Below are 22,042 nucleotides of genomic sequence, written 5' to 3'. Positions count from 1 at the left end.
ATACAGTAAAAGCCATGCACCAGCCCCCTCTGTCCTACCTCACCCCTGCCCAGCCCTTCAAATGTACAGAGCATACTCTTCTCCTTAAATTCCATGAGGGCTAAAAATGGGAGTAAAACAAAGCTGTGACATATTGTTCCATCCCCAGCTGACAAATAGTGAGGTTACACAGGGAACAGAATCCTTGGAGAGCTGGGAAGAACAACCAAGGCAGAACAGCTGGAACAACAAAGAACTTGTTGGCTGTGTGGATTCATATTTCACCTTGACATTTATCACAGTCGGATGTGAACCTCAGTGGAAAAGGATGGCCATGTGAATTCCCAACACATATGAGCAACGATGCCTTGTAAGTATGAAAAACAGGCTTCTGTGCAGCAATAAACTAACCACAAAGGTGCAAAAGACTGATAAAACAGACTTCCCAGTTCTTAAAAGCTCTTAAGAGGCTACCAGCTTTGAAGCTGTAAGTACAATGAAAAAACAGTTCAGATGAGTACAAAGTGTATTGTATTCTAACACGAAAAAAAACACACCAAAATTACAGACACAGGACTTCACGGCATCTCTAGAAAATGACTTGTAATAAGAAATTATTTTATAGACAATTTGGTTAAAGTTTTCAGCCAATTTTAGCACAATCTTAACAAAATTGTAATACATTTTGGTATTAGTTTCATTTGTAGGCTGATTAATCATATGAGATAAATAATGGTTGGTTGCACAACGACTGCTAACATAACGGAATGAGCAATTTACATGATTCCCAAATGCAGAAAGACCACTTGTTTCAGATTACCCTATGAAATCATCACCACTTGCTCTCTCCCTGCCTTTATTTCTAACCCCATTTTTCAAAACTATATGGGTACAAACACGGTTTTTGTATTGACATCAGTGGCAGGTTGGTTGGCAGCTTCCTCTGCAGAGCTTTGCCATGAAAGCAGGAGGCAAGTTCTGCTGCCAAGGAGAATCTTCGGTACAAGAAGGCTATTATTGTTGCAAGCAGCCTCAAAGATTTCCAGCCAACTACAGTCAGGAAGGAAATGTGTCTCCCAACCACAAAGAACCACTGTGGCCTTTCTAATTTTAGTGGCACTGCTATGTGAACAAGCTTCACACCCTTCATTTCATCGCTCTGAGTCACGCAGCCAAGCAAGGATTCAGAGTTTTTTCCAGTTGGATGCAGTGTGAGAGTCTGAATAAATGGATTTTATGTGAATGAATCATGAGGGTTCAAGACATGAAATCCACATTCTTATGTGCACTCCTGGGAGGGGGACTATGCTTGAACATACCTTGGCTTGCGTGAGAGCAGCAGCTTCAGCCTTGTCTTGCCATTGGCATTGTGGGGAACCATACAGACAATCTTCTCAAAATCTGCCCCAGCCAGTGATTCAACCTGCTATCTGCATGGAGCAATATGTACAAAGTATCTGTGCCAGCGAGGGCTACGGACTAAATTGTTAAGCAGCTCTTTCGCCATCTTCTGAGTTACCCTCAGAGAGGACTCAGAGAGGTGGTGAGATGATCTTCCCCTTTCAACCTTTCTGCATTCCACATAAAAACAGCACAAATAAGCACACAATTACAGTCCACAGCTATAGTGTTAAATTAAACACATGCAGGACCTTTCTCTGCCACTCAGGTTAACTAGCTTATATTAAGCTTTCCCGGCCTCTAAAACAGTATGGCTGCATGCAAACAGTCTCACAGAAACGGCCACTGGATCAAACTAGTTCATGAAAGGTGCTCAGAGACTGCTGAGAAAATGCTGCTTATCCAAGACCAAATTCACACTAGGGATCATTCTAAGAATTTAATAGTGCAGATGATCACTTTCCAATGTCTAAAAAAAAAATCCTTAGTACTGTTTAATTTATTAATATTGACATAGCCGTAAATTTCTCATTGATTCATTGCAAACTCATTTTGCAAAGCACTGAGTATATCTGGCCCTGATCCAAGAAGGCATTTAAATAAAAATGCCTTCTCCAATAAAACCTCACACAATTTAATGCTATTCCCACTCTTGAATGGAACGCCCAAACCAGCCCCAGATCACTGTGAAGAGCAGCTGCTGCTCAGTAAATTCAGGAAATGTCACTGGAAGTAGGAGAACACATAAGAAAAAAAAAAAGCATCTGAAACTTTATAGTTGACTACAGGTAAGGAAGATTTGGAGCTTTCCTAGCATCTCTCATTTCAGGAATTTTAGCTTTCCAAGTACACTGTTCTTCCAGTCCATTGAGCATTCACTACTGCTGGACCAAGCCAGAAGGTTTCTTGCACTTGGACACTGTCACTCTGCTCACAAGACACTGAGGGTGTGCTAGGTGGCCACCTTTGCCTATTGCTTCAGTCCTGTCATGGGCACATGGAATCTGACTGACAGCTCTTCACGGAAATGCAATCTCAAGCTGCTCCTGACCCTGATGATCACTGCAGATTTTTCACACAAACATTCCACTGGTTTTGTATCACCTTTTTCAGAGCTTTAATACCATGATAAGTTGGGATTCATCATTATTTAAGGAAATATTATAAGAAAGGCAAACATATACACAAGTTTTGCAGACATTACAAAACCAATGTTTTTCCACCAATCTAAAACATTATACACATACACATATGTATACACCTTCACATATGCACACATGTAAATAGATCCATGCAGAGTGACATTAATAAAATCTTGGCCTCTTTCTTTGCTGTCACTGGCCATTTCTTGGGATTAAAACAATGAAAAGACACAGAGATCATGCCTCCTGTCTGCTTTTCAGAGCCTCTACTAGCTACTCAAAGATTCTTCATTTTTTTCATTCAGTTATGCATCCTGACTTCAATCTGTTTTGTTAGGTGATCTAATCCTCCCCTTCATCCCCCAGATGTGTATTCCTTCCCTCCACTTATCATGGGCCTTGAATTCAGACTTGAATGCTTGTTTTCCTGATGTCATCTTGACAAGGACACACTTTTAAACGGATGACCATCAAATTCTGACACTCCTTGACTGTTACCTTTTCCTCAGGTGCAAGATTTCCTCTTATTGCCTGCTGTGGTTTTCAGTTCAGCATGGAGACAAGTGAAAGCAGAAAAGGCAATAAAGTCTTATATTTAAAACTGAGTTCAATGGGGAGAATCCTCGATATCAAACAGAATTTATAAGCAGAAGACAAACTTCCCTTGATCATCACAACAGCCTAAAGAGAATTTCATTAAAATCACTGGAGACATCTCTAAAGGAAATTATAACCCTATACACACTATTTTAATTGGACGCTAACAGAATCACAGCAATAGCCAGAGCTTCTTCATTGCATTGCTATATTCTTCAACTAATGGGTAAATAGCAGATTCAGAATTACCAGGTTAATCCAGCAGGCTTGTTTACTAGTTAACAACTAGAGAGGAATGGCTAGTGAGGTGCAGAAGGTTTATAGGAAAGTAACACACACATGGTGACTACTGTACAGTAAGCAGCTACACAGCACTGTATTTGCTGTGCAAGCAATATCTGGTTAGACGTTCTACATTTGATTCTAACTAACGACCCTTATGCTGCAGACCACATATCTAAAGAATGTAAGTATCCATTTCTAGGAATTAGTTAATTTTTGCACACTATATTTACCATAATATAAGTCACTATTAATTAGTTTTCTCAAGTTGTCCCATTTAAAATAAATGAGGCACTGAGTCTCAGTTAAGATGCAATTTAAAAATATATTGGATGAATTTTGCAGGTACTGAAGGGGATTTATCTCCTAGAACAGCAGTTAGGATAAAACAGCTTGATGAACTCATTCAGTAAACCTGCTTTTAGCACTGGATGATTTAGCCTGTGCTAGTACTTTACACAGTTTAATTGTACATTTATTTCCAATTATTTTCTTAGCATCACCCCAGTGCTTCCTGCAATATCTCCTGCATACTTCAAACACTTCCTCCCCCTGTCGTATTTGGCTTTAAAATATTTGTGATGGTTGCTATAGCTGACAATAGGCACCACTTTGCTAAGAAATACATGTTCTAGTTTTTATCAGCTGCAGTGTGACAAGAATGTAAATGCTTGAATACAAAGTTAAATTTATACATAATCTTAAGTCATATATATTTAAATAAAAACTGCAAGAGCACTTTTGCAGCTTTTAGAGTTGCATCTGCATATAAAGCCACTATTTCCTCTAGGTCTTGCTCTCTTTTATAGCTTTCAATAGCCACATTTCAAATTTTGTTTTCATTAGTGAACACCCTATTATTTGAAAAGGAAATTACTACTTATATACCACAGAAATAGGGTCTTCTCTACCAGTTTCTTGAATAAAAATATCATGCTTTCAACAAATTCGAGTCAGATCTGTCTAGGTATGCCAAGAATTTTGAATATGCCATTGACACAGTGGCTTATTTAATAGGAGACTGAACGTAAGTACAGTGGAAGCATAACTGATTGAATGTATTTCTTCAGAAAAGAGCCATAAAATTCCTTGCAGAAGCAATGGTTATAAATTGCTATTAAATATACAAACTCCTTTTTTTTCAATATGCTCATAAATGAAACATTTCCAAGACAATACAGCTATCTGTAGGAATGCAGACAATGTTAGCTGATCCCTTCTACTGTGGTTTAATGTTACAACAGAATTCCATGCCAGGTAACTACTTACTTTATCATATATACACTCACACGTAGCAGTTTGACACTCCAAAGTTTTCTAAGAGAGCTGAATTCCAGCTAAAATTATTAAAGACTACTTCTGTGCCAAGAACAGTCTCTCCTCTCCCAGATTCTACCAAGACCACAATGAGTATGCTCCTTCATTATTAGGACTGAGGAGACATTTTCTTGAAACAGTAGTGCCTGGCACTGAGTCCAAGAACAGAGACAGTACTGGTATCTCTCACTTGCAGATAGTCAGGCTCTATAAAGAATCTGTGTACTTAGGTACCCATCAAAAATTGATTGTGTTCACACAAGTAACAACTGTACTACAGGGCAGCTGTGTAAGGGAAAAAAATTGCCAGGACATATTTAACTTCTTTGTGCTTGACTTCACAACTGGATGTGAAGAAACAAGAATCTCTTGTAACTCATCACCTTTTTTAGCTAAAATAACAATGCTTTTTCCACTCAACTATAGTCATCCTTCAGAAAAATGGTAATATGAAATACCTTAAGAGGAAGAACTTCTTTATTAATACCATAGAAGTAAGCCATTGCTTGTGTCCATGAGCAAAGACCTGCTACATTCCCACAGACTTTTTTAGCAGTCTCAAAATTATAATCCTCCATATCCAAATAAGGCTCTAAAAGCTCCACAGTTTCTTCTGTAATTGAGTCCTAGTCAAAGAAAAGGGAAAATTACTTTTTAAATGGATCTTGGAATAAAGTCTGCTTCACAGAAACATTTTATTTTTCAAAAACATGCTACCACTTCTTACAGAAGAAATGAAGAAACCAACACCATTGCTTTTCACTTTTATAAAGGCCAGAATAGGTGGCTTTTTTGTGAACTGAAGTGAAAATAGCTCCCACTTCCATTGCAACAGATTTACTTGAGTTTGCATTTAATATCTGTATTTGACCCATAAGATTTACAGACTTACTTGTACTCATAGCTCTGTGACAACTTAAGCTGATCTAAGTTTTTGGTGCTACAGCAATGTAACTTCTTTCCCCCTCAACCAGATGTTTTTGCCCTATGTTTAATACTTTCACCAGGGCTCAGTGAACTAATTTGGAAGCTAGTAGGACAGAAATCTAAGTCAGCAAACTACGGATTAGCTTTTGTCTAGGCTAATTCCCTGAACAAGCTCACCATGGCATCCGACAGGCACCGGTGTGAACACAGGGAGTCAAAACGTGCAGCTTTAGGAAGGAAAAGGGTGAAACTGCAAGGCACTGACTTCACTTCACTGGTACTAGCCCTTTTCCGTAAAAGCAATTTCTTTCAGCTGTTCACTTCATTATTCTAACCTCAGATTTTTTCCCCCCTTCACAATCTGTTGAGAACATGAAAGCCAGATCTTTGGTGATGGTGGTTAATCTCTAATTATACAAGTGTCAGAAGAAAATGGGATTCATCTCTTTAAGCAATGTAGAGAGTAGAAGAGCTTATACAGGGTAACAATGGTTGCTTAACAATAGTGGCATTAAAAATCTTCGGTTTTGGGGGGCAATATATGCCTTCTTTTAAAGGCATTTAAAAATCATCTTCCATTCATACTGTCAAGCAATATACCCTTTTCTGGCCTTTCTCCTATGCAGAAAGGACTGTGTTGCACTTGTCTGATCCCTAGCTACTGTTACAACATTCATTATATTATTCCTAAAATCAGATATGGTGATGTTTTCACTATGAGCATTTGCTAAAATGTTAAATTTGCTAAAATATTAAATTCTAAAATAGTGCTGGACAAACATTTAGACTTTTTCATTCTACTCAAAATGATGAGGTAGCAAGCTGGCAAAGGTGAAGCACAGACCAGTCAGCAATGGCCTAAAACTGTCAAGCTTTTCCTTCTAAATAATGAATTTTAAACCCAAGGAGCTATTTCATCCACTAATACTCCTTGCATAAAAAAATTAGGAAAGAATAAAAGTCTCACAAGCAAATAAGCAGTGAAGTCTACCCAGAGCTCCAGACATGATGTGCTGCCTTCTTATATATACTCAATCTTAGAAATAAGAAATAAGGCAGGAAGACAGCATGTGAAGTACCTCATCGGGGCAGAAGTAGTCTAGTGTTCATCACCACATTCATCAGTATCACTTCTTAGAAGAACTCAGTCCCACAGAGGTTGTTCTAACTCCTCTGAGTAAAGTTAAATATGTTGCAAACTACCAGCAGAAACACATACACTATTAATAAGAGCCAAAACTGGAAGCCTCATTAGAGAGAAGCTTGAGTAAGGACTACATAATTAGTCCCCATTATCTTTAAACTCATTTCCTCTTTCTGTTTAATGAAGATATCACTTGGAGAAGCGACCATATTGAAAGCCCCAGGAAGAGACTGTCTACAGAGGCAGTGCAAGTTTCCGCATGGTGCCTAGTCAATATGGCTCGCTGGGAGAAATGGCTCCTGCAGATAGTTAGAATCATGGTTTCAAGCCTCATGTGCATAACAAAAACACTCCGATAACTTAGAAAAGGCATCAGCAAAATGCACAACTGAAGCAGATAAAAAATAATCAGTGTACAAATGAAAGAGTATGTTGTGCAGTGCTGCAGAAAAGTCAGGTTTTGCCAAAACCTGCTTGATGTTCTATATTTTAAAGTTGGGCCATGATTCTGCCATTCCATATTCCACCTAGGTCTTTTTCTGTTCCAGCTATATGTAACATCTTTTTTTCTCTTCCCCGCAGAGAAATTTCCCTTGTCTCACAGTTTAGTGAATCTTGTAAACAGAACAAGTTTCTGTCCTGACAGAAATACAAACCTGTGTTTGCTTTTATTTTTCTTATGGTTTATACTAAGGTTCCCAGTTCATTCTGTATTTCACTACTTTCCCAGTGACAAAACCCCAAAAGTTCCCAAATATTTCAGTATTATTCCTGACAAGATGCTAATTTTATTCAGTATTTTCTCTCAGCTCCCCACCAAACTGTTCCAGAGACAGAGCTCTAGAGTGTTATATGCAAGCAGGCCTGGTAGCACTGGAGATGGTGAGACATTTGAAAAATCAAACCAGTGAGACCTTTTAAGGCAAATTCCTACTGAGAAACAGGAACTGCCTAAATACAGATAAGACTAAGCTTCTCAAGATTTGATCTCATGCTTGAGATATTTGTGTGTGCCATCAAAACTGTGTGGCCCAGGAGAAAGATTACTGAGATAATGAACCATGAAAATAGAGAGGAATGCAGTCACAAAGGTATCTACAACTATAGGTAAACAAAAGTCTCATCTGTTTCAAACTGCCTTTGAGGTAGAAGACACTTTCACATATCTCTAGAGATAGTTATAGGAGTAGTAGTGCCACTACTAGCTTCTTACCTTCTGAAAAGTAAGCAACATGCTAAGAAAACCTGAATTATTCATTAGCTTCAGAGCTTCAGTCCAAGATGGCTTCACAGATGGGCGCTCTTGATCAGGTGTTACTGAGTCTATTTTTCTTTGGAATAAAAGTAGCACACAATCCATAATTCGCATTATCAAGTGAGGAGGTTTACCCAGTTTGCGAACAGTTGCAATGTCAGAAGGTTTTATTGTCTGAAAAAAAAGAAAAGAAAACAATCCATTTATTTAAGCAATCACTTGACTGTAGAGAAAGATGGTTTCGGGAAGGACTGTATACATAATGCAATTGCTGCAGTTTTGCAGGTCATTCAGAAGCAATACTGCAGAAAGTCCTTAAAGGTAGTTACTATTTCTTCATATTTTTTTTTTTCCAAGTTAGAAGCATGAGCCATTTTATTACAAATAACAATCATTAACTACATGCATGTTCAGAATATAATTGATTCTGACCTGCAGGGCTGCCTCGGCTTCTTCCAGTGCAGGTCTTGCAGCTTTGAGCTTCTCTTCTGCTGCTGCTTTATCAATGGCAATGTCATCCACAATGGCTTGAGCTTTGTCTTTTACCTTTTGCACTTGCATTTTCACCTTTTCAGCCGCTTGGGCTTTCATAGTTACTTCCAATAAAACTTCATCAGCTTTTTTTGAAGCTACAGCCAAATCTTTCTCCTTCATCACCAACTCTTTGGAGAGATGATTTACTGAAACCTCAGCTTCCATCAGTTTCGCAAGACCTGTGTTGAACAAATTCCATTTTAGCAAGAGGAAGACATATTGAGTAAAACCTCAGTGCAGCAATCTGGATACGTAACATAAGTCACGCAAATCCATATTTAGGAACCCCACTGAGTGATCACATTTGTTGAACACCAAAATTAAACAGGGTAATATCCATTATACCCATTTGCTATTTATTTTTTCCTTTTTTTTTATGAGTAAGAGTCTTCAGAATCTGTCACTTGATCATTTGTTTATTTTCTTATATGTGAGAGGGACACTAAATATTAAACACACATATTGAAAAACATCAGTATTGTGAATGGCATTCTTAAGAATTATGTGTGAAATTTCAGAAATCCGTAAGACCGTAAGAAGTACTAGACTGTATAAAAAAAAAAGAGGAAGAACCTGGCATCCTGAGCAATGCAAATGAAGACACAAGGAGACAAGGCTGGGCTTCTAAATTCAACATTACACAAAGGTCCAGATGAGATGGGGGTAAGAGAAGCTAAAGATTTTTGAGCAATACAATTCTCCAACATTTTTATCAAACAATGAGAAAATCATCTAGAAAAGTTATTAGTATAAAAATTCTTACATATAAACCAATGCATCTAAATGTAAACACATCATGCAAGTCCTTCTAACCCTCAGAAAAAAAAAAAAAAAAGCAGGTATGTGCATTCCAGGCACCCAGTCACCCCTTGCCTATGGAGATCTGTGTACATGGCTCAGTTCTGCAATTGGCAACAGTGGGAGAAGAAGCAATTTAAGTTTACATTCACTTCCAAACACCATTAAGTATTGGAAACTGTTTAATAGTTTACTGTGTATGACCTTGTGTGATGCAATATTTTGGAAAATTTATATCTGGCATATAACTGTTTCTTAAAAAAAAATTCTTTGGAGGGACTGAATCTGAACATTCACTTACCTTCCCTCAGATTTTTGTTTAGCATGTTTAAATGTGAAAAATAGGATCTCAGTAGTTCCTTGTCATGCATATGTATCAAAGCAGGAGTTTCAGTTATTTTAACTGCTAACTAAAACTATTTAAAAACACATCACAATCTGAAACATTGATAAATTTAATTGAAACAATACCTCTGCATATTTTGTAACCACACATGATACAGGTAAAAAAGTCTGCTTCTAAACAAAAGTCAGCTCTCAATTTAAATCCATACTTTTACATTCTTTTACTCAAATTTTTCTCATCTTTTTAAAAACACACAAGCAAACAACAAAAATATCAAACAGATTTTACAGTACCTGTTCTCATGCGTTCAGACAAACTTCCAACACTGGCAAACTTCTCTTTGTAAATAGCTTTGTAGCCTCCAATGAAGGACAGGTAAGATTTTGGAGTCACAAATGTTCGTCGCCTATATCGTTCAAAGTATTCAACACATTTTTCAGCTACAATATCTTGAAATGTTCCCATGGTGTTAACAACACTCTTTTTCACCTCATCTGTGCACTCAATATGGTAGGAAACTAAAAAATGCTGTGCAACTGCTACAAGAGCATCTTTAGGCCAGCACTGGAACCAGTCCATGGTACAGCCTGAAATCAGACCTGGAAATTTGAGTGCACAAGTTCTGAATTTTTCCCCAACGGGGGAAAAACAAAGAACCACATGCAGGTTATTACGAACTCGGGCAAGAAAGTAATGATAAAGATTTTCAAAAGTGGGAGTACGCCGTGGGTACTCCTTCTTCATTGCCGGTATCAGGTCTTGTGTGATTTCACCTATTTCATCTCGTGCAAAAAGATTTGAGACTTCACCTGAAGCCAAAACATTGTTCATATATTCAAGAAAAGATTCATCTCTGATTTCATTGTCTGTGAATATAAAGACAATGCCTTTTCCTTTTTGCCCAGCAGTGTGGTACAATATTTTCAGATCATCCAAAAGGTTGTTGGTGGCATATGTTCTGGGATAGAGAAGGATTAAAGAAAGAGAGAACAAAAATTACAGACCATTTCAGGAGATATCTATCACCTGCCTTAGCTTCCTTAAGGCAAGAAAAAAATCTACATAAGAAATCAATACCGCATCTATGGGTTTAACTTTTTTAGTTTTATTTGCTTAGACATTTTCAAAAGTGAATGATCAGTACCATAAATCATGGGAAAGGAGATGAAATCAACAGAATAATGTGCTAGAAAAAAAAAGATGGTAAGAGCAATACTATGTCTATGATAATTATGATGCTGCTTTGTATCCCTACAGTTTGCAGATGTAAATCCCTTATTAGAACTTTAGGTTCTAATAAGAATTAGAAGGTTCTAATAAGAATTCTAATTAGTTGTAGGTTAATGCTGCTGGATTAAGTTGTCAAGTAGTTTCTAAAACCTGTAACCATTACATAAATACAGCTGGATTATCTGTTCAAGATATTGAGAGCAGGTTAAAGGAAATCATTAAGAAACAAGAGAAAAACATAACAGGTTTTTATTGTGTTATTTGGTTTAACTGAAATCTAGCCCCAGAAATCACTCTGCTACAAATGATGACCATGACTGGTTGTTTCATTATGCCTCTTATAGCTGATGCACAAAAGTAAGATTCAGATGAAGTCCACACAAATTCAACTACAGATTTCAGATTATGATATATAAAATGAAGTATAGTAAGGTTAATAAAATGGCAGATTTTTCCATTATGTTCTTAGCCAATTAAAGGTGAAATTAAGAACCTCTTTTCTTTAAAATCAGTTTCTTAATTCCAAGAGTCTCTTCAAAGTCATGAGCAATATTTGCATGACCCATTTTTCAGCATTTGAAAACAATACTCTACTTTTCTATTAAATATGCCATACAGAAAGTCTCCCATTTTGCTTCTAGCTCAATTTTACCACTGCTTTATAAATTAACACCAATGAAAGCAGTGCAGAACTTGTAAAACAATCTAACTCTTCAGTTTGAAAGTTTCAGACAAAGTTATTACAGTGTTGTGTGGTATTCCAATAAGAACATACGAATTTCTCTACTGAGTCAGAAGAGCAGTCTATCTAGCTCAATACTCTTAATGGGAAATGCTACTTAGAGAGAAGATATGAGCCAACTCATGTTTTCCACTCTTCACTGCTCATTTCTTTCTTTCCCCCTCTATATATATTGCAATTTTATAAGGAATGTTAGAAGGTATGTCCATTTTGCCCTCAGTTGTTTATGAATCCGCTGATATTGTCTTCCTCCACAGCCTCCTGTGGCAAGTTACAAAAGGTTACTATCCACTTTGCAAATATACACTTCCAGCTATCTGCTTTTAGCTTGCTTCCAGTTAGCTTCTGCAAAAGAACCTTTCTTAAGAGACTGAAATATTTATTTGCCTTATTAATGCATTTTGAATCTTGCAAGTCTAGGGACTCTACTGTGTGACTCTACACCTTCTTTCTCTCTTTTTTTGTTCCCACTGTTTCTTCTTTCTGCCTCTGGGATACAGGAAGGGTCAGTGATATGTCTTTCTTTCCCTTTCCTTTCATCAGAAATCTCATAACATTGTTCAAAGACCCGATATATCTCTCTAAGGAAGATTTCTCAGTGTGTTGAGTAGTTTGCAGAATGAAATACACACTGCCAGCTCTCGGGGCTTACTTCTGTAAACCCTATATCAAAAAAGAAAGAGACGGAAGGCAGTAGTTAGAGTCACTGCAAATTTCTACAAATTACTAAATTCCAGCACTATGAACTATTGTCATTGATAGCAGTTGTAATTAATAATACAATCTGGGCACATAAACATCTATAGAAAAAGTTACTATTTGCCCTGGCCATCAGCATTTGCCCACTATGCAGAATATAGCAGCAGATTATTCCATGTTATCTTTAGGGCAACATGGTATTTTAGTGGGATATCACACGTGCATTTTAAACTCAAAATGCTGAAGAAAGATGGATTTCTTGTTAGTAGCATAAAGGCAGCAAAACAAAGACCCAGAATCTGTCATCTATAGATTGTGTATTTGGACACACGCCTTTTATCAAAAATGTAGTTTACTATGAGGGATAAAGTATTTGTCAGGTTTGCATTGAGTTAATTGTGAGACATTAATTTCTATGGCAAATTAAGAAGCAAATGTCTATATACACTGTATTTTATTACCTTGTTAAAGTAATCTGAAAGATCTCATATCCAGCTATGTATGATGCTAATCTGGTCAGACTCTGTTTTCCAGATCCACCCACACCCACCAACAATGCATTTCCTTGGGGAGTACGAATAATCCGTGATATTTTAATCAAATGGATGATTGCATCCTGTGTATTGAGAGAAAAGAGATGAAAAGATGTAAAAATAATATAATGTATATTCAACCAGAAGCACATCACCAAACAACTGTGTCTCAGCAGCTAGTTGACTTCTCTGGAGACTATGCCAAAGACTTGCACCCTGTACTCATCAAAATCAAGAGATTTTTTTCTGACTTCAGTGGGGAGCTGGGATAGCCCAAAAGAAATGCTCTTGTCTCAAGTTCATATGAAGAAATGTATAATGCAGTCTTTGAGGGCATGTCCCTTAAGGGGACAGGAGGAAGAGTAGAAAGGATGTGGATTAATACCCTTCACCAACCTTTTAGCTGAGATATTTACAGACTCTCTAAGCAGGCTGCCAAAAGTAAAATACAAGTACACTATAGATATTTCTTATTCAACTGCTGTATTTACCTTAGAGCAAGAATTAATCTGAAATACCCGAAAAATCTACCAAACCACCCAGTCTAAAGCTGAAGAAAGCATCATGCATCAACAGACCTTTGAGAAAGAGGTAACTCAGAGATGCAAGATGACATTCGCAATGTGCACTGTAGAAAGAAATAAGTTGTGTTTTGCATTATGCAAAGTGGGAGAAAGAAAAGATGGGCAACTGCAAAGAGATGGAATAATTTGTGGTAGTGAAGGCAGCTGGGAGACAGAAACATGGCTTTATACACTTTACTTGTAAGGCTTGGATACAGAGGTAGCCATTCTGAGCTATCTCCAAAATAATTTGATAGAAACATACAAGATCCATGTATCAGGAAGTGCAAAAGACCAGGCACTTTCTGTATTAGTAGTATAATTACAGACACTAATACCTTGAAAAATACTAAATCCATCTTTGATCCTCTGATGGTTTCATTGTACTGTTGCATGAACATCTGTAATCTCTCAGCCAAATAATCCAAGGATGGGATAGGCTCATAAATTTTAGGAGCCTTCAACTCTGCATCATCAAGTTCATCTCCAGTAGCTTCTGGGACATCACGCAAAAAATCCACAAAGTATAATTCTGTGGAATTATCTTCAAACAGATTCTCACCATGTTCTGCAGAAGCAATCTATAAAAATACATTAAGGATTGCTTTAATAATGAAACATTTCATTGGCCTCTTTCTGCGGCAAATACTGGAACGCTATTTGCCTACCTTTCTCATCATATCTTCAAACCAGTCTTTATCACTTTGGCTGATGAACCTGTCTGCAATAACACGTCTGCATTCATGCTGGAACAAGGCTACCAAAACACTGATGCTCTGGCAGACTTCAGAAGTAACTGTAAGCATTCCTTGCCAAATACGACTGAGGTCTCGTAAATTGAAGATGTAATGAAATTTAGCTGGAGTTGGTAACATCTATAAAATAATGTCATAAGATATATTCAAATAGCTATTAAATAAAAATATTTTCTATATAGTATTAAATGAATATGGAATTTTTCACAAACTTCAAAATCAATATTGCATTAAAGCAGAAATACATGCTTAAGAAATACATGTTTAAGAGGTAGCAGTGAAAATGAAGAAATGACAGTAGCAATGGCCAGCTTTTTAACTTCACATGGATTTCACATTAGTTTTTTTGAATCTTACAAGTCCCAGAAACATGCACTGAAGGGCAGCCAAGACAGAGAAGTTAATGATGGCAATGAAGACAACAGTGAAAATGTCAGCATTGCTTAACCTGCAGTGTTGCTCCTGCCCTTTCTTCCAGATAATTTCTGTCACTCTCTTTTGTCCTTTCCCTGAACATATGATGAAAGGATGATGAAGAAAAGGAAAAATAGATGAGGAAAAGCAAAGGAGCAGAAAAATGAGAAAAGAGGATTTGAAAAACTTAGCAAAAGCTATATTTTCTCTATAGGCAGTTGATTAGCACTAATAAATACCATTTATGTTGAATATGCTGACAATAGTTTCATTAGAACTCTATTTCTCAATGCAAGCCAAGTTTATGTCTACAGTTGAGTTATTTGGGAAATTCTGACCAACATTTTCTGGACTAGAAAGTATAATTTATCAAATCCCTGCCTATCCCTAGCTTTCTACTACTCCCCTCCACTTTTTTTTTTCATTAGAATATCAAATTTGGAAAAAAAAATAGATATTTGGATTTAATTTTACTCTTAACTTTTCAAGCTTCATTCTACACATAGATTCCATTTTCTATGTCAAAGCAACATTTCCTTAGGAATTGCAGTTAAATGTTTGTACAATCTGTTCTGTTTGAAACAGAAGAAGAAAATATTTAGAATTTGCAAAATAACAGATCTCGTTTGTTTTGAACTGGTTCCCTCTACACCGAATTTGGCTTCTTTATTTCAGATCTTTAAAGTTTCTCACAATCCCAAACACCATTACAGAAAATTCCTATCTAATTTTAATTTATGCCTATGCCTTTGACATTTTCTCAGCCAGAAGACCGCTAAATCTTCCTATCAGCTATCCTTACTATATTATAGTCATATCATGTAATTCTTATATTAGCTGTAGAAGGCAATGCATATGATTGTTTGTAGACAGCTAGGTGCTGATAGCAACAAATTCAGAACAGAGGCATCAGCCAGCAGTTACACATCCAGGCCTCCACTTCACAATGTGAAGTATGAGCACACATGACAGTACCAAAGACCTGGGTCTTGTTGCTTTGCCATGGTACAGATGTTTCAAAGGGTTAACATACATATTTTTACCTTTGCTTTTGTTGTTTGCCAAACCTTTCGAGTGGTAGAAACTAAAGCTGAAGCCAGTTTACATATTTCTGCAGAGAAACCTCGTTGTACACAGAAATAACCTTCAGCCATTGTTTGAAATATTTTGTCAATGGAAGAGCTAGAAGGCAATGTGCAGTTGTAGATGGTGAACTGGCGTTTAAGGCGCTGTGGGATATCGTTCCGACCTCCCCCAGGGTGAATCATAGCAGCTACAAACTGGATGTCAACCACATTTGTGAATTCTCCTGGCTTCTCCAAACTGTAGAAACCTTTCTGTTCCATCAGCTGTCTTACAATCTCATTGGTGATCTAGTTATCATCAAAAATAAGAAGAAATGAAGCAGTTAAGTGTTTCAGGGTTTCAACTTAAAAAAAAACACCAAAGGTGAAAGAGGGAATTTCAAATATAATAAATTAGACAGAAGGAAAGACATCTCTTATCTTTCTTAATTTCAGGTATCTTGGTGAACATTTCAGCAATTTATAAAGACATGCCACATAGTACGAAGCACTCTTATGCAGTGGGTTGGCTGCCCACAAGCTTTATGTGCTAAGTACTTGGAGGCATAAGGTCAGACAGGCAACTGGATTTCCATAATATCAATCTAACAAAACTCAGCACTTTAAAGTTTTGAGACAGACTATATATTCAGATTGACACAGGCACTTAGTGACAAAGAATGGTTAGTTTAGCACAAAGTATAGTCACTTGTACAGGGGCAGTGAGAGAACAGGATTACAGAGCTATACTGGGAACAGGAAAATTACTTTTTCTCAGCAGTAAATTTTTTGAATTTAAGTCAGATTTTCAGAGCATAGGACTATAAATATTCATTCATCGAGACACCTCGCTAGCCTTGGATGTCAACTGTGATGTTAGATTTCACCTAATAATAACTGTACTTTAAAGTCCAGAGTAGATGGAAGGAGTCTCCAATTGCTTCTTGGATTTGCATGTTTCCTTTCCCAGAGTGCTTCTTAGTACAACTAGCTTGGAAATTCTGCAAGATCTGTATGTAACCAAAATAAAAGGCCTAAAAGCTATAATGATTGCGTTAAGTGACTTGATGCTGACCCTAATCTTTTGGGACTGACAGCTTATTACTCTTGGGAAAAACTGGCTTAGGGAAATTGGTTTTAGTAGACATATTTGCTCCATTCCGTATTATGATAACTTTTCCCTAATTTTTCCTATTTTTGCAGCCTACAGATCAGTATTTCTGTCAGCAGCAATGGTAAGACCACCAATTCCTACATGTTAACATTTTCCTTTTACCTGATCACCCCATTCATTAATCACAGGCATGTTGATGTCATCAATAAAGACGGTCATTTTCTTCCCTGCTGGAGGACCATATGTGGTGCCCATTCTTTTATCTATGTAACTTTCTATGCTCCTTTGGAACATATTTGGCAGAGTTGCAGAAGAAAAGTTTAGGCATTTGGTCAAGTGAACATCAGGATCATACTTGCTTGTGTAATCCTACAAGATAAACTCATTTTAAGTAAAGCGCACCAGTAACTCCAGATTAATTCATCCAAAAGGAGACACAGATACTCAGCCACCCTGCAAGAAACCAGCCATCTACAAAATCTCAGTCCTGCTATTAACTTCAAAATATCAAAAAGCAGCTTATTTAAGATAAATACACCATCTCTGACCTGAAATTCAAACAAACTCTCAGCTAATGTTTTGCATAAAGTTTCTAAGTATTAAAATTTACAAGCTTTTAACAGACTTTGCTAAGTGTTACAGGAAGTAGACATGTGACAACTCAAGATGCAAATGAACTTTGCATTAGCAATTGTCAAAGTTTTTCTAAATTCAGGCTGTTAGTGATGATCTATTACAGCAGTCTTCAAGGAACAAATGAAAAAACAAGTCCTTTTTCACATTAACTCTACAGCCATATCTTATAACAAAAGCAGTGTGCAGGAATGGTAGTACAAAATTAAACCCAGCTGCATCGCATTTACTGAGTTACCCTCTCTTAATGAAGAAAGGAATCCTTGGGCTTTATGAATGCATACAATTCCCACAGCTGATGAGGATCACCTAAAGAAACAAGGTTTTATAATAGCACCAGAAAGAAAAACATGCAAACCTGGAGGCACACCAAGGCATATATACACAGCATTGGAAATGTTTTGTTTAGAAAGAGTCTAGGACATAAAAATTGTACTAGAAATTAAGATCTGGTTCTTCTACAATGACTGGAAAAATAAATATCATTTAAATTCTTATCTTTATAACAGGGTTGACTAGAAATGTTCCTATTTTGGTACCTCATAAAAAATAAACCTATATAATTGCTGATTAAGTAATCTAAGAACCACTCCAGTGAGACATATTCTGTGTGGCAGCAGAAAGGAAGATACAGCTAAGCCCCCTCAAAATATTTTTATTAATATTGTTAAACTGTTAATTTTGTTGATACAATGATCTCAGTTTAACAAAAGGTGCCCTTCAGAAACAGGCTTTTTCTCAGACATCACATAAATGACAGTCTACACATGGGATGTACACACGGCAGTCCTGTACTTGGTGAGTACTCTTGACAGCTGATGGGTTGACAGCGGCTGGGTGGAGGTCTTGCAGCTGGCCAAGGTCAACCAGCCACAACTACAAATATGCAATCATTCAGAAAACATACTCATGTTTTATTCATTATGGCTTTTCAGAATCTTTACATGGTAACAATAATATTCCACAATACATAAGTGAGAACTGTCTTTGAAAATCAAGAAGTTATTTAACAAGATTATTTTTGTTAGTTAAACTGTCAGAGGAATTTCAACTCTACCGTAACAGTTTCACATTAAAATATCAATTTTTTTCAATTCATGAATTAATAGTAGAGAGTAAAGGTCTTAACACTCCATTATAAGTTCTTTATTTTGACATATACTGATGCCTGACTCAGTGCTGAATATTACTTCAGATTAATTCAGATTACAAACAGGGGTATTCCATATTAGAAGATTTTTACTTTTTCATCAAACCAGCTGCTTATATCTGGAAATTTCTTTCCCACAACATGTAGTAAAATAAAATTCTATAGAAGGTGAAAGCAGAAGGGGAGCGGTTGTGAAGGCAACTAACTTTCAATCCTAACCTTAAATGAGGTCAAATGTCTGCTGGCATTACACTCCCTTGTGTAAAGAACATACTCTGCTCTATAGAATTGACATGGGGTAAGCAACTCCTAAGAATCAGCTCCAATTATTTTTAGGGACAGGAATGGCAGCTGAAGGCTGCAGGTTGCCAGTATCTGGCCAAAATCCAGTATGCAGAATATCAAGACCACCTACCAGACCCCACCTCTTCACTCCGCTAAAATAGTTCTCCAGCTGGTGCCAAGAACAGAAGTTGACATTACACCAGTGTACATATTGGCATCAACAGCTACGCTGAAAAAGTAGTATTAATGGCTGCTGGCATTGGTTCAACTTGCTTGATGTCAGGGCTTAGAAGGAACATGGCCAGAGGACTCAAAATGGCTCCAGATTTTAAGAAAGCCAAAGGTCAATTTAGGCCAGTGTTTTTCAGTTATTTTCAGTTTCCAGACCCCTACAAACCCAGTGGAAGTACAAATGCCTGCATAGCTAATTCACCATCCCAACAGTACACCAGTTTTCTTTAGCTACCTCTTATGACCAAAGAATCTCCTCAAAATCACAGACGCCGTGCTGAAGACCATTACGCTTGCATTTTTTTCAAATAAGGGATATCAGTTTCGGTACAACACCTACGTTTCTTCAGCCTTTCACTTATTGGCTCTTCTGTAGTAAGTTACTAATTTTTTAAGTGTCATATGATTAACCTGCACCATTTTAGAATATGGAAAACATGTATTTGTTCATTTAATAGCAATCCTGTTATTATTTTCTTCTATAGAAAGAACAGTATGACATTTTCAGTGAAGATATTGAAAGAAGAGACAATAAACACTAAATTTACCCTCTAAAAAAATCAGCCTGCATAAAGAAGGAAGTTCTTAATTTCTCTTCAGTTTGGCTTGAGAAGAATGTCTTTGCAAGAAGGGCATGAAAAACATCAGTTCACACATGGCACCACTGACAAAGCATGGGAAAGGATCAATATTTTCTTAGCAAAACCTCCAGTTTGACTTCTCAGAAGAAAAGAAAGCATATAAAAGAGCATTCATCACGTGACCTTGTGGCCATGGTTAGCAAAGTGCAAAAGAACCTTTTATACTAAAGTACAGATATTTATGGCATTTTGCTTGCTGCCCATGTGACTAGTGGCAATGTACCTCAGTAGGACTGCTAGTGTGCAATTTGAAGAAAAATCAAATTACTCTTGCACTTCAATTTAACATTTGTGCCAATGTCAATGATTGTGATACTTTCGTACAAACTTATTACATGTTTTTCCATTCCACCTACCTTAATCATGACTGTTTTTGCTGTTCCCTGTTCCCCAATTAGCAGAACAGCTTTTCCTTGCCTCATGATAGTCTGCATTAGAAAGTCTGTTCGGACGCTGTCTAGATTTGGAACTAGAATGGAAGTATATTCTGGTACTGAATCTTTAGGATAAATATATTCAGGGACCTGTATAAGAAAGACACAGAAAAATTCTGAGAATTTCTATCTGCCCGCACAATCACTTTGCACCAGAACACAAAAACAAATGTACTTCATAAAATGTACATTAGAAAAAATTTTCTTCCTGAAGGCCAAGCACCCATTTATAATCAATCAGTCAGTACCTGACCAAATTTTTCTAAAAGGTTATTAGACTAATGGGATATTTTCACTCCATTCTTCTCCATTATGTGAAGAAAACTTACCTGCTGGTAGTTCTTAAACAGTCAGGCTCTAGACAGTAGACAAAGCTAAGATAACTCCTGTTTCGCTTCCAAAGCTATTTCAAATGCATGCTCCTATGCCCCACCAAAGATATTTATGGAAAAAAAGAAAAATAAACCTCTCAAAAGATAAACTCTTGAGCATTTGGTAGCCTTAATCTTCCCAACCAACTTATGCGTGGGATTAAATAATAAAATAATATGCCTCTTACCAAATATTTCTTTCTTGTGTACTCATTAAGAAAGCTTAGCATGTCGCAGCATACGAACCTTCTTTGCCCAGTGCTCCCACTCGCCACAGGCATTAATACCGAATTCAAACATGGTTTCTTCTCCATTCACAGCAGGAAGTTCTTTCACTGCAGAGTGCTTCCGTAGGAACAGCTCCATTTTCAGCCTGTCATCCAGTTCCAGAAGAGCTCCGGCTGACCACATTACAGCAAAAATGAACAAGCGAGCAATATGTTCCTTGCTGAGCTGCTTCTCATCTCGGTCAGACAATAAACCCTGCAAAGCAGATGCAATATGTAGCTACTGCCCTCCTAGAACAACCTCCCAAAACAAGTAACAGCATGAGAGAGAGAAATATTGAATGTTGTATCTACCTGTAGGAGGTCAATAGCCTGCTTGATGTACATACACTCTAAAATTGGCATTTTTGGTGTCACAGCAGAGAAAACAAAATCTATCACATCCTGGAAAAGAAGGAAAAAAAAAAAAACAACCACAATTCAATGGATCTTTTTACCACTTTCCGTGGGATGATTTATTCTTGGATGAGGTCAACTTCTTAATTTCAAAGACATTCTAAAATTTAGTCCAAACAAAATTTCCCTCCATTTCTGGGATTATAAATATTCAGATTTAGAGCACTGGATTTTGCTAACAACAACCCATCCTCCTGTGTTTCATCTTATTAGAGTGGTGGGTAACATATGCAACAAAGATATACATTATGAGAAAAAAATTCATATTAGCATCTTAATCTAGATTAGGGCTCATGGCTACGTAGTCTGAGAAAGAAAACAGTCTGAATATGAGCATACATAAGAGAAGGGAGGCTTAGAAAACATTCCTTTTTCTGCTATTTCTTGTTGCCTAGCAAAAGTGTTTTCATTTCTGTGTGGGTTTTTTTTTTTGTGGCTTTCCCTCTAAAATGCCTGGTTTGCCCCCAACAGTGCACAGGGTGCTCAAGTGACTGAGAGGGCTGTGGGTACCACAAGGAATGGATAGGAGTGAGGCACTACAAGCAGTCTGGGTGATTCAGGTCTAAAGACCTTAAATTTTGGACTTAAATATCTCTGAGATTCAGTTTCTTCATCTGTAAAATGGACTAGATGTCTCACAAGGCACTACAAATCATTCAATAATTGATTTGACACAGAATAAAGGTATTTCATGAGTCAAAGCAGTCTGTATTTCAAGAGCCTAATTTTTACCAGAATGAGTTTCGTGGTACTTAGGATTCCAATGAGGTTTGTATAA

The 22,042-nt window shown here is 37.1% G+C and overlaps 1 protein-coding gene across 1 annotated transcript in view; it reads right to left on the bottom strand.

The window, feature by feature from the left end:
- The window catches only part of LOC134158723 (dynein axonemal heavy chain 5-like), a 160,149-nt gene that overhangs the window by 61,776 nt on the left and 76,331 nt on the right, over window positions 1-22,042 (bottom strand). The window contains exons 49-60 of the mRNA XM_062608958.1: window positions 21,163-21,252; window positions 20,828-21,064; window positions 20,133-20,300; window positions 16,999-17,205; window positions 15,702-16,031; window positions 14,158-14,364; window positions 13,828-14,070; window positions 12,855-13,009; window positions 10,016-10,680; window positions 8,477-8,757; window positions 8,003-8,218; window positions 5,177-5,344 (exon numbers count right to left, since the gene is read on the bottom strand). Coding sequence (XP_062464942.1) covers window positions 5,177-5,344; window positions 8,003-8,218; window positions 8,477-8,757; window positions 10,016-10,680; window positions 12,855-13,009; window positions 13,828-14,070; window positions 14,158-14,364; window positions 15,702-16,031; window positions 16,999-17,205; window positions 20,133-20,300; window positions 20,828-21,064; window positions 21,163-21,252 — 2,967 coding nt within the window. The remainder of the gene's footprint in view (window positions 1-5,176; window positions 5,345-8,002; window positions 8,219-8,476; window positions 8,758-10,015; window positions 10,681-12,854; window positions 13,010-13,827; window positions 14,071-14,157; window positions 14,365-15,701; window positions 16,032-16,998; window positions 17,206-20,132; window positions 20,301-20,827; window positions 21,065-21,162; window positions 21,253-22,042) is intronic.

This window comes from Pezoporus occidentalis, unplaced genomic scaffold (genome assembly GCF_034315485.1).
Source record: "Pezoporus occidentalis ecotype Australia unplaced genomic scaffold, CSIRO_AGI_Poc_V1 ctg132, whole genome shotgun sequence".
Classification (NCBI taxonomy): Eukaryota; Metazoa; Chordata; class Aves; order Psittaciformes; family Psittacidae; genus Pezoporus; species Pezoporus occidentalis.
This window is presented reverse-complemented; position numbering and strand designations above follow the sequence as displayed.